The sequence below is a fragment of the Sceloporus occidentalis genome, unplaced genomic scaffold (genome assembly GCF_023333645.1).
Source record: "Sceloporus occidentalis isolate IW3139 unplaced genomic scaffold, rSceOcc1.0.p SCAF_1, whole genome shotgun sequence".
NCBI lineage: Eukaryota > Metazoa > Chordata > Lepidosauria > Squamata > Phrynosomatidae > Sceloporus > Sceloporus occidentalis.
Genome location: NW_028316981.1, coordinates 185,901,353 through 185,916,180, shown reverse-complemented (window position 1 = coordinate 185,916,180; position 14,828 = coordinate 185,901,353). Strand labels below are relative to the sequence as shown.

General features: G+C 49.6%; 1 protein-coding gene across 2 annotated transcripts; it reads right to left on the bottom strand.

Annotated features, from left to right (window-relative positions):
- Positions 1-220: 220 nt before the first annotated feature.
- On the bottom strand, positions 221-9,661 carry LOC149323047 (DDB1- and CUL4-associated factor 15-like). Of its 2 annotated transcripts, XM_089486536.1 has the most exons (5): positions 9,103-9,661; positions 8,346-8,516; positions 6,090-6,656; positions 4,286-4,411; positions 221-3,638 (listed from the first exon to the last, which is right to left on the bottom strand). In XM_089486536.1, exons 2-5 carry the CDS (start codon positions 8,479-8,481, stop codon positions 3,559-3,561), a joined length of 909 nt encoding a protein of 302 aa, XP_089342662.1. In that variant the 5' UTR covers positions 8,482-8,516; positions 9,103-9,661; the 3' UTR covers positions 221-3,558. The 2 variants fall into 2 exon arrangements, with proteins under 2 accessions (XP_089342662.1, XP_089342654.1); XM_089486528.1 differs by lacking the exon at positions 9,103-9,661 and having other exon boundaries at positions 8,346-8,858.
- Positions 9,662-14,828: the final 5,167 nt, after the last annotated feature.

Here is a 14,828-nt window from a genome sequence, read left to right as displayed (position 1 = left end):
ATTGTTGGCCTGGTAGTGTCTCTGGACTGCAGAAATAATCCAGTCTGAGACCACTCCAACTGCCCTGGCTCAGTGCTAGGCTTGCCAGCAGGGAGAGCATTACAGCCCCTGGCAGCCCCTGGCAGCCCCTGCCTCCTAGCTCAGTGCTCCTGGGCTGAGGGAAGACCCCCTGCTAACTCCCAGGGCAAAGCTAGGCGGTCTGTGTGTGTGCGTGTGTGCAAAAGGAGGAGGTAGGCGGAGGGGGAGGAGGGATGGAAAATAGCTGGGGGGGGAGTGCTTCTGGAATTAACACAGGGCCCAAATGGAAGCAGTGAGCTACTTGGGTACACCACATCCCTTTTCTCCATTCTGTATACAGAAGCTGATTGGGCTGGACTCTTAATTCTGTTTTAGTAACAGCACATCATTTTCTCCACCACACCTGAGGGCAGCAAGACGGAGAGGGCAAGGGATGGCAGGCCAGACCATATAAACACACCTTCGACTTCCGAAACCTGGGTGCCACTCCACAACTGCTCTGCTTCTGCAACCTGAGACCAGACTTCCATTGACAGTTAGCACTGGCCTAACCCTTGTAATGCTAGCATAGGTCATGTTCAGAGCCTTGTGCAAGGAAGTACCCAGTATTTCACTGTACAATACTTTTGCAGTTCCAGAGACAGCTCCAACCCCCCAACCATAGACTGATCATGGGGCTGGGTACCACCTGGTTGCCATTGTACCGCCAGGAAAGAGGAAGCAGCCTTTACCCCATGGACCACCAGCATAAGTTGGGCTTTATGTTCTGCCAGTGGTCTAATAGGAACATGGCCAGAGGTAGCCACTTCCTTCTGTCTAATGCAGGGGTAGGCAACCTTTTTGAGTCGGGGGCCGGGTTGCTGTCCCTCAGACAACTGGGGGGCTGAAGCCGGAGGGTGGAGCTTCCACCCTCCGGGGGTGGAGCCTCCACCCTCCGGGGGCGGAGCCGCACATGGGGTGGAGCTTCCGCCCTCTGTGCGGAAACCAAGACTGCGGGCTTGCTGGACTGGTTGAATAGAAATGTTGTCCACAGAGACAGAAAAGGAGTGTTGAAGGGTGGGCTTAGGAGGAAACACAAGAAGCTCCGTCTTGGACATGTTGAGCTTCAAACGCCGATGGCGCATCCACTGCGAGACAGCTGTGAGACATGATGAAACTTGCTGTTCAAGCCTTGGAGAAAGGTCGGGGGTGGAAAGATACAACTGGGTGTCATCGGCATACAGATGGTAGGAAAAACCAAAAGAACTAATGAGTTTACCTAAGGACAGCGTGTAGAGAGAAAACAGAAGGGGACCCAGAACAGGGCCCTGAGGAACTCCAACAGATAAGGGAACAGAGGATGAAGTCTGACCACCTGCAACCACTGCAAAAGATCTGCCAGACAAATAAGATCTAAACCAGTCAAGAACAGAGTCTGAGAACCCAAGGTCAGAGAGTATGTCAATTAGGAGAAAGTGATCAACGGTGTCAAAGGCTGCAGACAAATCGAGAAGGATGAGAACAGAGTAAAAGGCCATTAGCCTTGGCCTGTAAAAGGTCATTCGAGATCTTGGTGAGAGCTGTCTCTGTAGAATGCCTTGGGCGGAAGCCAGACTGAAAGGGATTGAAAATGGAGTTGGCTTCAAGAAACTCAAGACAGCGAGAATAAACAAGCTGTTCCAAAACTTTAGAAAGAAGTTGGACGATAGCTAGACAAAGAGGAGGGGTCAAGAGAAGGTTTTTTCAGAATTGGGGAAATGAAAGCATGTTTGAAGTCTGACGGGAAGGCGCCTGTAGAGAGAGAGAGATTGAAGATATGGAGAAGTGAGGGCAGAAAAGAGGGAGCTGTGGAAATTAGAAGACGAGTAGGAATTGGATCAAGAGAACAGGTTGCAGGTTTGCAAGAGTTCAGAAGTGTAGAGAGTTCATCCAAAGAGGCAGGAGGAAACACAGAAAATTTGTTAGGCGAGGGCGTTAGAAGATTATGAGCAGAAGAAGAATCGGGAGGGACTATCTCAGACCGAATAGTGGTGATCTTAGAGATGAAATAATTAGCAAAGTCATTAAGAGAGAATGATGAAGAGACAGGAGGAGAGGGAGGTTTAAGCAAAGTGTTGAAGATGGAGAACAAACGCTGCAGGCGCCTCTCATTGGTGGAGATCAATGATTTGTAATAAGTTTGTTTAGCCATAGAGAGGCGCATGAGAAGGAAGAAAGAACAAATTTGAAGTGGATAAAGTCAGCCCACTCTTTGGACTTTCTCTAGAGCAGGACCAGAGAAACTTGATGATGGGGGTAAGCCAGGGCTGAGGCCTAGTCTTAGAGGAAGAAGTGCATACAGAGACAGGGGCAAAGCGGTCAAGAGTAGAAGAAAGAGTGGAGTTAAATAAAGCCATTGCTGAGTCAGCAGAATCCCCAAGATTTAGGGAAGAGAGAGATAAATCCAGGATCTGACCAAGGTGGTTAGATCCTTGCTCTCTCTCTCAGCCCCATTGCAATGGGGCTGGATCAGCTGAGCTTCCTCCTAGGCAGTGAGGCTGAGATGGGAAGCAAGTGGGGAAGCCATCATCACTCCACCCCCATCCTTCTAACCATGCAAAAGCAACACCCTCTGTCTCCTACTCACTTTGCCCAACTTTGCTTCCCTTTCCTTTCTAAAGTGCTTCTGGTTTTTCTCTCCTCCCTTCACCTCACCTTCCTTCCTGGCCTGCCAAAAGCAGAGCCTTGACATTCTACCTGAGCCGGATTGCCTTGGGAGAAGCTCAGCTGATCTGCCTCATTGCAAAGGGAAAAGAGGGAAAGCAAGCAGGCAGCCGTTGGCCATGGAGGACGGGTGCAGGGCATGCACCTGGTGGGAAAGGAGATTGCCATGGTGGCTTGCCAGCAGGGAAAGCATTACAGCCCCTGGCAGCCCCTGGCAGTCCTTGCCCCCTAGCCCAGTGCTCCTGGGCTGAGGGAAGGCCCCCTGCTAGTTCCCAAGGCAAACCTAGATGGGGTGTGTGTGTTCAAAAGAAAGAGGTAAGGAAGGGGGAACGAGGAATAGAAAGGAGTGGGGGCAATGGAGTGAGGAGGGTCTCCAGAATGGACCCCCCCACAATTCAGAGAGATGACTATATTTATACAGCATCATTCTTGGCCTGAAGTCTTGCACTTCTTCGTAGGGCCTGTGATGCCGTTGCCTCCTTATCAGCTGCTTTCTGGGCCTGAAGCCTTGCACTCCTTCGTAGCCCCTGGGATGCCGTTGCCTCCTGCTCAGCTGCTTTTTGGACCTGAAGCCTTGCACTTCTTCGTCGCCCCTGAGATGCTGTTGCCTCCTGCTCAGCCTCCTTCTGGGCCCGAAGTCTGGCGCTTCTCCGTAGCCCCTGGAAAACTTGCTCAGCTGCTCCCAAGACGGTGGAGTTTTGATTTTTCCTTCCACGGCTCTTGCTTCGTCGGCGTGGCTCTGTTCGGCCGATGTCCCTCTTGACACATCGCTGGAGCTGGACTCGGCCCATATGGCCCTCGAGCTCTTGCGCCACTCTCTGTGCCTGGGCCTGCCGGACTTCAATATCAAAGGGGCATTCATAGCCACCTTGGCCCGGAGTGCGAGGAGGTGCCTGGGAGGATGAGGCGGGTGTAGCTTCTCTGCGAAGCCCCTGGCCCTGTATCCCAAGAGGAAAAAGAATAAGAATAAGAAAATAAGACATCCGGCTAATGTCCTCCAAGGCCCGTTTGCTGGCCTCTGAGTGTCCCTTTGAGACACTCCCTTTGGGACACTCAGAAACAAACAAACTCTGGAGGGTGGCAGCCAGAGGCGTCCTCCGAACACCATTTCCACCCTATGAATGGGCACTCAGAGGGTGGCAAATGGGTCTTGGAGAATGGCAGCTGGAGACGGGGAGCCTCTGGCTGCTGCCTTCCAGAGTTCGTCGGCTTTTGAGTGTCCCAAAAGAATACTCAGAGGCCGGCAAACTGCCTTGGAGGCCGGCAGCCAGGAATGAACAACCAGGTATATCCTGGAGTAAGCCCCAATATTTCAGTATAGCTGTCTGCACGTATGAATATCTGGATATTCCTGGTTGTTCAGAGAAACATTTATTTGTATATAAGCAATCAAGGAATCTTAAAGAACTCTCAGTACATAGTAGATGTCCAGTGAAGAAAGCCCAGTTAATTGCTATGCAAAGAAAGACTAAAGATAAATTTCCATGCTATAATTGCAGTGTTTGTAAAAATTGTGTTAAAAGCACAGCATTTATAAATCCTGTTAACATCAGAATCTATTCTTTGAATGATATGTATACCGTACCTGTGACACAATGTTGGCCACCTGGACGTTGATGTTGAAGGGGCACTGATAGCCATGTTGGCCTGGAACGCAGGACGTTGCCTGGGAGTAGGAGAAGTGTGTAGCTACTCTGTGAGACCCCTGGTCCTGCATCCAAAGAGAAAAATGAAGAAGAAGGAAATGACAGTGTAAAATGTTCTAAATGCAGCATGCTACATGCTACATTTTAAACTAAAAATAAAGGAAATTGAAAAAAAGAAATAGGCTGGATTCTCTCATTGCAGTGAAGTAGACACAGACTTAGGCTGCATCCACACTGCATGAATAATCCAGTTCGACACCACTTTAACTGCCATGGCTCATGACTATAGTTTATTTTGTCACCAGTGCTCTCTAACCAAAAAGGTTGAATGTCTCACAAAACTGCAATTCCCAGAATGCCATAGCATTGAACTGTGGCAGTTAAAGTGGTGTCAAACTGCATTAATTCTGCAGTGGAGATGCAGACAGAGAAAGAATGAACAGCAAATAGGGTTCCCTACCTCCTCTGCTAGATAGCTAAGCATAAAAACCTTCTTACTTGCAAAACAGCCCCCTGACCCCCCTTCTCCGAGCCAAGGAAACGAAAGAGCCTCTTTTGGTCCTGAGATGAGAATGCCCCTCTTGGCTTCTTCCTTGCAAGTCTTTTGGGGGAAAAACCCTCACTAGTGACTTCCAAACTTCTTTGTCCCAACTTCTCTCATGCAGCTCCCTTCTTCCTTGGGCTGGCTTTGCCCCCCTTCTCCGCCTTACTTTCTCTCTCCACCTTCCTCTGAGTTTTGGCATGGTAATAGTCCTGAGTCTGCAACATGAGTAGGGCTATTGACTTGGGAGTCTCTCATTCATAGGATTTTGATAAGCTGAAGACAATTTTGCCATTAACAACATCGTAACTTGGTGTATTAGCTGTTACACTGGGAACAACTGGTACCACTTCATATATTCAAGCCTAAAGCAACCAGGATCCGTAGACAGGCCAAAATAAAGCTGCTTCGCATCACTTTGGAAGCATGCTGTTTAAATGATGCATGCATCCTAAGAGTCCGGAAGCCGTGCCAAAGCCACAATTCAGTCCTAAGGACTAGAGCGCATCATTTAAACAGCATACCTCCGAAGTGACCTGAAGCAGCTTTATTTTAGCCTGTCTGTATGGGGCCATACATAAGCAGAAGGTGGAGGGAAGTTTTTAAATCCTTATGTTATACACAATATTTCCAGATAAAAGGCTCCTCATACAGTAATATTAGTATCAAATCCATTCCCAGTCCTGACTCAAAAAGGGGGATCAGAAGTTAAGGGAAGGAGTGTATATAATTGAATTTATGACTCAGTTGGTGGAGAAACAGTAAATCAAACCTACTATATTACAGTGAAGTTATATGTAGCATGTGTGTAAAAATGAATGTATGAAGATTAATGTATAATGAATATTGTTTTATTTTATGTTGTATTAAAATTGCAATACAAATAAATTTTAAAAAAGGGGGAATCAGACATAAAACCCACTAAAGATATGAGATAATATAGGAAGGAACGAAACCGTTTGTTATAGCTGTAAAAACACAGTGACACAAAACATTCCCAAGCCTGAAGACAACAACCTATGCTGGAACAGAAAGTCAAAACACTGGTATTCCATTGGAAAGAGTGCTGCTCCATCAGAACAACTGCAGAAATGAAAATGTTCATTACTCAGATGATAAGTTCATGCCCCAGTCTTAGAACATCAAATCCCTGCCACTTGCATTCCTCACATATTCATCTTTAATTTTCAAGTCACACTCACCATCCTCTGCTTCAGACGAGTCACTGGGTTTCAGGACATAGCGCAATTTGGTATAGTTCACATAGCCTGGCTCAGCAGGCTGGCTTTCCAGTTCAGAGCTGGCACTGAAAGAGTCTTTGGGGGACCCACCCGAATCTGAAAAACTGTCTACCACAGAATGTGTGGAACTACGGGTGCCACTTCCATGCAAGCAAGTTCCTGGAGTCTTCCCTAGGCTCCAAGAAGTTAATGTGCTCTGACCAGAGTCAAGAAGGCACTCAATCCCACTTCCTGACTCCACTTCCATTGGGGCAGTGCCTTTGGCTTCCTTGGCCCTCCGGAAGATGTCTGCAACAAATTCCTTAGCCATAGCTACAGCAGGTGAGTCATGGTTTTCAATGTCCTGTAAAGGCACAGCAATACGCTGCTGCAAAGCAGCTCCACTCCGGCAAGGGCAGCTGTCTTTTTCCAGCACTTTCTCAGAGCCTACAGGGCACTGAGACACAAGAGTGGTGTGGCTGACATCCCCAGCAGGAGGCCAGGCCTGGCGACTTCGGTCATAAAGGATTTGGTAAAAGTTGTCCTCATCTGAAAAGAAACAAAAGAAGATCTGAAAGGCTGAATACAATTTAAATTTTGTAGTAAATCTGCTAATGTTTTCCAATCACTACTAAAAGTAGCTTCATTTGACTAAAAGTTACTTGGATAACATAAACTGCTCTCTCTTTCTAGGAAGGTGTAGTGTTAAGATGTAGGGAACTTATTATTTCTAGGACTCACTGCCTCTTCCTTGAGACAGAGCAGAAGAGGCTCAGCCCCTCCAGTCTTCAAGACTGCCTCTTGTTTATACATGTTTCACAGCTATGAGAAGGGGCATTTCAGCATCATGCATACAAACTGGCTTAGTTCGGAGCCAGAGCATACACACTGCTCCAACATCTATCTGTTTTAGTACTTAGCATTTCCATTTAAAGATCTGATACAAATGGTTATTAGGCAGGTGTAGGTGAACTGGTTTATATTATGTTTTACTTGACCAAAACCAACCAACCAATATAGACAAATCTTGATTTTTAATGCCTGAGGTCACTGGGGAGGTCTTCAGGGAACATGTTCAACATCAATACTAGGTTAACGACAACTTCCCATAGGGTATTTACAGCTGCGGTTCAAAAATTATGGAATAGCCAACTGGAAGAGATCCGTCTCATCAATACCTTAGAAGCCTTTAAGAAGCCACTCAAAACGGATCTCTTCCAGCGGGTTTATCCATTGGACTCCATATAAAAGCTTATGATGATGTTCCACTCTCGACTATGATTATTGGCTACTGATGAACTGATTTTTAGAGAACTAATAGGAATGTGGTAAATTCAGTATTAGTGTTTTTTCAATTGCATTTGTATTATTGTATTATCTTATTGATGTAATCCTGCCTCGATCCTTGGGAGAGGCAGGAAATATAAATAAACTTTATTATTATTATTTCCTCCAGTAAATTCTGAGTGCAATCCAATTACTTCTTCCCACTGAAGCAAATAGCTGTCATCCAGTCCGCTCATAGGGGAAAAAATTAAGTGCCTCACAGCATGGCAATGGAGTCAAAACTTTCATAGAATCATAGAGTTAGAAGAGACCACAAGGGCCATCCAATCCAACCTCCTGCCATGCAGTAAATCACAATCAAAGCATCCCTGACAGATGGCCATCCAGCCTCTGTAAACTACACAAAGATCTTATAAATGATTCATTCTTTCTCTCATCTCCATCACATCAGAGTTTTTCACAACAGATGCTTTTCAAGACCAATTAATTTTTTTATACATTGACTTGGAGCAAACGCATGCTACGATGTACAACAAGGTTTTTTCTGGGGGGCTTTTTTTGTCTGTTTGGGGATTTTTGCTTTTATCTAGAAATAGCTGTGTAGATTACATGTACAACAAACTTCAGTGAGAAAGATGAAAAACCTATATCCCCCACTCCCCAAAAGTAAATGTCTTTGTTAAGGTTCTAATAAATGTAGCTAACTGCCCATAAAAAGCACAAAAGCAGCTACATTACAATAGGCTACTGCTGTTTCTCTGAAACTTAAACCATTTCCTATGTATGAATTCTCTAGTTTCTTAGGACAACCAAGGCATGTGAAATTTGAAACAGTATCATTCAGTAGTAACTGGAAATCTCAAAACTAGCCTTCCATATAACTAAGCAGATTATCCAAAGAGAAAAGCATTCATGAAGTGCCATATCATACACAATTTCCCAATTTCTTACCTGACATATGCACAGAAACAGCACAAGCCACTAGAGAATAGCTGGTGTTAAGCAGCACCACTTGGTCCTTCTTAAGTTGGAATGCTGGCTGGAATGTGGGGAAAGGGTACACCACCTGGTATTTAGTGTGTAGCATGAATCCATGTTGCAAACACTTGGCATTTGGATCACCTGTGCAAAGTATACAAACAAGAATCAGAACCAAGAAAGACAAACTGAACACAGTGATTAGTTTGCCATGGGAAGCTATTCTTTATCAAACACTTAAAGTCATCGTCTTTGATTTCAAGTAGGTTTTTCTTAAATTAAAATTGAGACAGTGGAATGTGCTACTTCAGTGTCCCATGTTTCTCTGAGAGGCAGCAACTGGCTATATTTGCTTGAGGCATTCTGGGATATTTTCTCTTGTGTTTGCCATGCTAAAAACTGTAGATGTGTAAGTGCATCACACTCCTACACTTTAAACCAAATTTATGACTTTTACCAATATATATCAGCCTGGCAAGCTAAGGAAAATGTGGAACTTGGCTAATTCTGTGCTGCAATGAAGTAGGCTTCTGATAAAAGAGATAGATGCAAGTCAATTTAGGAGCTTTTACTTTTATCACCAACTAAGTGCAATTATTCAGGTAAGTGTAATGATTAGGGGAAGGGCTATAACTAAGAAATGGAGTATATATAGCTAAATGGAGCAGTAATTAGCAAGATGTATCACTGGGCTTAATAATAATAATAATAATAATGTTTATTTATATACCGCTTTTCCTAATTAGATCAAAGCGGTGTACAACAGCAAGTACAATACATAGTCAAAATAAAACATAACAGGCCTCTCTCCCCCTCAAGATGGTGGTCAGAAGGAGGGCTCTTAGTCTTTCAGGCCAGGCCTCTCTCCCCCTCAAGATGTTGGTCGGAAGGAGGGCTTTTTCTTCTTTCAGGCAGGCAGTTGGAGCTTGCCTGCCTCTCTCCCTCCAAGATGGTGGCTGAAGGGAGGGCTTTACCTCTTCAGGCAGGCAGTTGGAGCTAGCCTGCCTCTCTCCCCCCAAGATGGTGGCTGAAGGGAGGGCTTTTCTTCTTACAGGCAGGCAGTTGGAGCTAGCCTGCCTCTCTCCCACAAAGATGGTGGCTGAAGGGAGGGCTTTACTTCTTCAGGCAGGCAGTTGGAGCTAGCCTGCCTCTCTCCCCCCAAGATGGTGGCTGAAGGGAGGGCTTTATTTCTTCAGGCAGGCAGTTGGAGCTAGCCTGCCTCTCTCCCCCCAAGATGGTGGCTGAAGGGAGGGCTTTTCTTCTTACTGGCAGGCAGTTGGAGCTAGCCTGCCTTTCTCCCCCAAAGATGGTGGCTGAAGGGAGGGCTTCACTTCTTCAGGCAGGCAGTTGGAGCTAGCCTGCCTCTCTTCCCCCAAGATGGTGGCTGAAGGGAGGGCTTTATTTCTTCAGGCAGGCAGTTGGAGCTAGCCTGCCTCTCTCCCCCCAAGATGGTGGCTGAAGGGAGGGCTTCACTTCTTCAGGCAGGCAGTTGGAGCTAGCCTGCCTCTCCCCCCCCCCAAGATGGTGGCTGAAGGGAGGGCTTTACTTCTTCAGGCAGGCAGTTGGAGCTAGCCTGCCTCTCTCCCCCCAAGATGGTGGCTGAAGGGAGGGCTTTACTTCTTCAGGCAGGCAGTTGGAGCTTGCCTGCCTCTCTCCCCCCAAGATGGTGGCTGAAGGGAGGGCTTTACTTCTTCAGGCAGGCAGTTGGAGCTAGCCTGCCTCTCTCCCCTCAAGATGGTGGCTGAAGGGAGGGCTTTTCTTCTTCAGGCAGGCAGTTGGAGCTAGCCTGCCTCTCTCCCCCCAAGATGGTGGCTGAATGGAGGGCTTTACTTCTTCAGGCAGGCAGTTGGAGCTAGCCTGCCTCTCTCCCCTCAAGATGGTGGCTGAAGGGAGGGCTTTTCTTCTTCAGGCAGGCAGTTGGAGCTTGCCTGCCTCTCTCCCCCCAAGATGGTGGCTGAAGGGAGGGCTTTATTTCTTCAGGCAGGCAGTTGGAGCTAGCCTGCCTCTCTCCCCCCAAGATGGTGGCTGAAGGGAGGGCTTTTCTTCTTACTGGCAGGCAGTTGGAGCTAGCCTGCCTTTCTCCCCCAAAGATGGTGGCTGAAGGGAGGGCTTTTCTTCTTCAGGCAGGCAGTTGGAGCTAGCCTGCCTCTCTTCCCCCAAGATGGTGGCTGGAGGGAGGGCTTTATTTCTTCAGGCAGGCAGTTGGAGCTAGCCTGCCTCTCTCCCCCCAAGATGGTGGCTGAAGGGAGGGCTTTATTTCTTCAGGCAGGCAGTTGGAGCTAGCCTGCCTCTCTCCCCCCAAGATGGTGGCTGAAGGGAGGGCTTTTCTTCTTACAGGCAGGCAGTTGGAGCTAGCCTGCCTCTCTCCCCCCAAGATGGTGGCTGAAGGGAGGGCTTTACTTCTTCAGGCAGGCAGTTGGAGCTTGCCTGCCTCTCTCCCCCCAAGATGGTGGCTGAAGGGAGGGCTTTACTTCTTCAGGCAGGCAGTTGGAGCTAGCCTGCCTCTCTCCCCTCAAGATGGTGGCTGAAGGGAGGGCTTTTCTTCTTCAGGCAGGCAGTTGGAGCTAGCCTGCCTCTCTCCCCCCAAGATGGTGGCTGAATGGAGGGCTTTACTTCTTCAGGCAGGCAGTTGGAGCTAGCCTGCCTCTCTCCCCTCAAGATGGTGGCTGAAGGGAGGGCTTTTCTTCTTCAGGCAGGCAGTTGGAGCTTGCCTGCCTCTCTCCCCCCAAGATGGTGGCTGAAGGGAGGGCTTTATTTCTTCAGGCAGGCAGTTGGAGCTAGCCTGCCTCTCTCCCCCCAAGATGGTGGCTGAAGGGAGGGCTTTTCTTCTTACTGGCAGGCAGTTGGAGCTAGCCTGCCTTTCTCCCCCAAAGATGGTGGCTGAAGGGAGGGCTTTTCTTCTTCAGGCAGGCAGTTGGAGCTAGCCTGCCTCTCTTCCCCCAAGATGGTGGCTGGAGGGAGGGCTTTATTTCTTCAGGCAGGCAGTTGGAGCTAGCCTGCCTCTCTCCCCCCAAGATGGTGGCTGAAGGGAGGGCTTTATTTCTTCAGGCAGGCAGTTGGAGCTAGCCTGCCTCTCTCCCCCCAAGATGGTGGCTGAAGGGAGGGCTTTTCTTCTTACAGGCAGGCAGTTGGAGCTAGCCTGCCTCTCTCCCCCCAAGATGGTGGCTGAAGGGAGGGCTTTATTTCTTCAGGCAGGCAGTTGGAGCTAGCCTGCCTCTCTCCCCCCAAGATGGTGGCTGAAGGGAGGGCTTTTCTTCTTACAGGCAGGCAGTTGGAGCTAGCCTGCCTCTCTCCCCCCAAGATGGTGGCTGAAGGGAGGGCTTTATTTCTTCAGGCAGGCAGTTGGAGCTAGCCTGCCTCTCTCCCCCAAAGATGGTGGCTGAAGGGAGGGCTTTTCTTCTTACAGGCAGGCAGTTGGAGCTAGCCTGCCTCTCTCCCCCCAAGATGGTGGCTGAAGGGAGGGCTTTTCTTCTTACAGGCAGGCAGTTGGAGCTAGCCTGCCTCTCTCCCCCCAAGATGGTGGCTGAAGGGAGGGCTTTTCTTCTTACTGGCAGGCAGTTGGAGCTAGCCGGCCTCTCTCCCCCCAAGATGGTGGCTGAAGGGAGGGCTTTTCTTCTTACTGGCAGGCAGTTGGAGCTTGCCTGCCTCTCTCCCCCCAAGATGGTGGCTGAAGGGAGGGCTTTTCTTCTTACTGGCAGGCAGTTGGAGCTAGCCGGCCTCTCTCCCCCCAAGATGGTGGCTGAAGGGAGGGCTTTTCTTCTTACTGGCAGGCAGTTGGAGCTTGCCTGCCTCTCTCCCCCCAAGATGGTGGCTGAAGGGAGGGCTTTTCTTCTTACAGGCAGGCAGTTGGAGCTAGCCTGCCTCTCTCCCCCCAAGATGGTGGCTGAAGGGAGGGCTTTTGTTCTTACTGGCAGGCAGTTGGAGCTTGCCTGCCTCTCTCCCCCCAAGATGGTGGCTGAAGGGAGGGCTTTCTTCTTCAGGCAGGCAGTTGGCGCTAGCCTGCCTCTCTCCCCCCAAGATGGTGGCTGAAGGGAGGGCTTTACTTCTTCAGGCAGGCAGTTGGAGCTTGCCTGCCTCTCTCCCCCCAAGATGGTGGCTGAAGGGAGGGCTTTCTTCTTCAGGCAGGCAGTTGGCGCTAGCCTGCCTCTCTCCCCCCAAGATGGTGGCTGAAGGGAGGGCTTTACTTCTTCAGGCAGGCAGTTGGAGCTAGCCTGCCTCTCTCCCCCCAAGATGGTGGCTGAAGGGAGGGCTTTTCTTCTTACAGGCAGGCAGTTGGAGCTAGCCTGCCTCTCTCCCCCCAAGATGGTGGCTGAAGGGAGGGCTTTTCTTCTTACAGGCAGGCAGTTGGAGCTAGCCTGCCTCTCTCCCCCAAAGATGGTGGCTGAAGGGAGGGCTTTACTTCTTCAGGCAGGCAGTTGGAGCTAGCCTGCCTCTCTCCCCCAAAGATGGTGGCTGAAGGGAGGGCTTTACTTCTTCAGGCAGGCAGTTGGAGCTAGCCTGCCTCTCTCCCCCCAAGATGGTGGCTGAAGGGAGGGCTTCACTTCTTCAGGCAGGCAGTTGGAGCTAGCCTGCCTCTCTTCCCCCAAGATGGTGGCTGAAGGGAGGGCTTTATTTCTTCAGGCAGGCAGTTGGAGCTAGCCTGCCTCTCTCCCCCCAAGATGGTGGCTGAAGGGAGGGCTTTTCTTCTTCAGGCAGGCAGTTGGAGCTGGCCTGCCTCTCTCCCCCCAAGATGGTGGCTGAAGGGAGGGCTTTATTTCTTCAGGCAGGCAGTTGGAGCTAGCCTGCCTCTCTCCCCCCAAGATGGTGGCTGAAGGGAGGGCTTTTCTTCTTCCAGGCAGGCAGTTGGAGCTAGCCTGCCTCTCTCCCCCCAAGATGGTGGCTGAAGGGAGGGCTTTATTTCTTCAGGCAGGCAGTTGGAGCTAGCCTGTCTCTCTCCCCCCAAGATGGTGGCTGAAGGGAGGGCTTTATTTCTTCAGGCAGGCAGTTGGAGCTAGCCTGCCTCTCTCCTCCCAAGATGGTGGCTGAAGGGAGGGCTTTATTTCTTCAGGCAGGCAGTTGGAGCTAGCCTGCCTCTCTCCCCCCCAAGATGGTGGCTGAAGGGAGGGCTTTACTTCTTCCAGGCAGGCAGTTGGAGCTAGCCTGCCTCTCTCCCCCCAAGATGGTGGCTGAAGGGAGGGCTTTACTTCTTACAGGCAGGCAGTTGGAGCTAGCCTGCCTCTCTCCCCCCAAGATGGTGGCTGAAGGGAGGGCTTTATTTCTTCAGGCAGGCAGTTGGAGCTAGCCTGCCTCTCTCCCCTCAAGATGGTGGCTGAAGGGAGGGCTTTTCTTCTTCAGGCAGGCAGTTGGAGCTTGCCTGCCTCTCTCCCCCCAAGATGGTGGCTGAAGGGAGGGCTTTATTTCTTCAGGCAGGCAGTTGGAGCTAGCCTGCCTCTCTCCCCCCAAGATGGTGGCTGAATGGAGGGCTTCACTTCTTCAGGCAGGCAGTTGGAGCTAGCCTGCCTCTCTCCCCCCAAGATGGTGGCTGAAGGGAGGGCTTTACTTCATCAGGCAGGCAGTTGGAGCTAGCCTGCCTCTCTCCCCCCAAGATGGTGGCTGAAGGGAGGGCTTTATTTCTTCAGGCAGGCAGTTGGAGCTAGCCTGCCTCTCTCCCCCCAAGATGGTGGCTGAAGGGAGGGCTTTATTTCTTCAGGCAGGCAGTTGGAGCTAGCCTGCCTCTCTCCCCCCAAGATGGTGGCTGAAGGGAGGGCTTTTCTTCTTCAGGCAGGCAGTTGGAGCTAGCTAATAAATGGCCACTTCATCAGTCTATGCCAGTGGTTCTCAACCTTCCTAATGCTGCGGCCCTTTAATATAGTTCCTCATGTTGTGGTGGCCCCCAGCCATAAAATATGTGTTTTCCGATGTTCTTAGGCAACCCCTGTGAAACGGTCATTTGTGGATTTGATTATTCACAGACTTTATTAATATGTTCTCTCTAGGAATATCTAGGTCCACCAGCACAACTCTGTGGTCAACTTTTACCACAAGTCACACTGAAGGACCTAGAGATTCCTAGAGAGAACACTTCACTAGACATTTGCAGCTCTTCCAGCGCAGTTCTGTGGTCAATGTCTGCCAGATGTTGACCACAGAGTTGCAACTGGAGGACCTAGAGATTCCTAGAAAGGTGTTCTCTCTGGTAAAAACATCGTATTTTTGTTATTTGTGGTTTTTCCACATTCACGGGGGTCCTGTGCCCCTAACCCCAGCAAATGTGGAGGGACAAGTGTACTGTTACTCAGTGGGCTATTGATTTTGGCATGATATAGGTCCAAAACACAGTGCAGAAATAATCTGCTTTGACACCTCTTTAACTGCCCTGGCTCAATGCTAGGGAATTCTGGGAACTGTAGTTTTGCGAGACATTTAGTCTTCCGCCAGAGAGCTGTGGTGCCACAATAAACTACACTCCCCGGGATT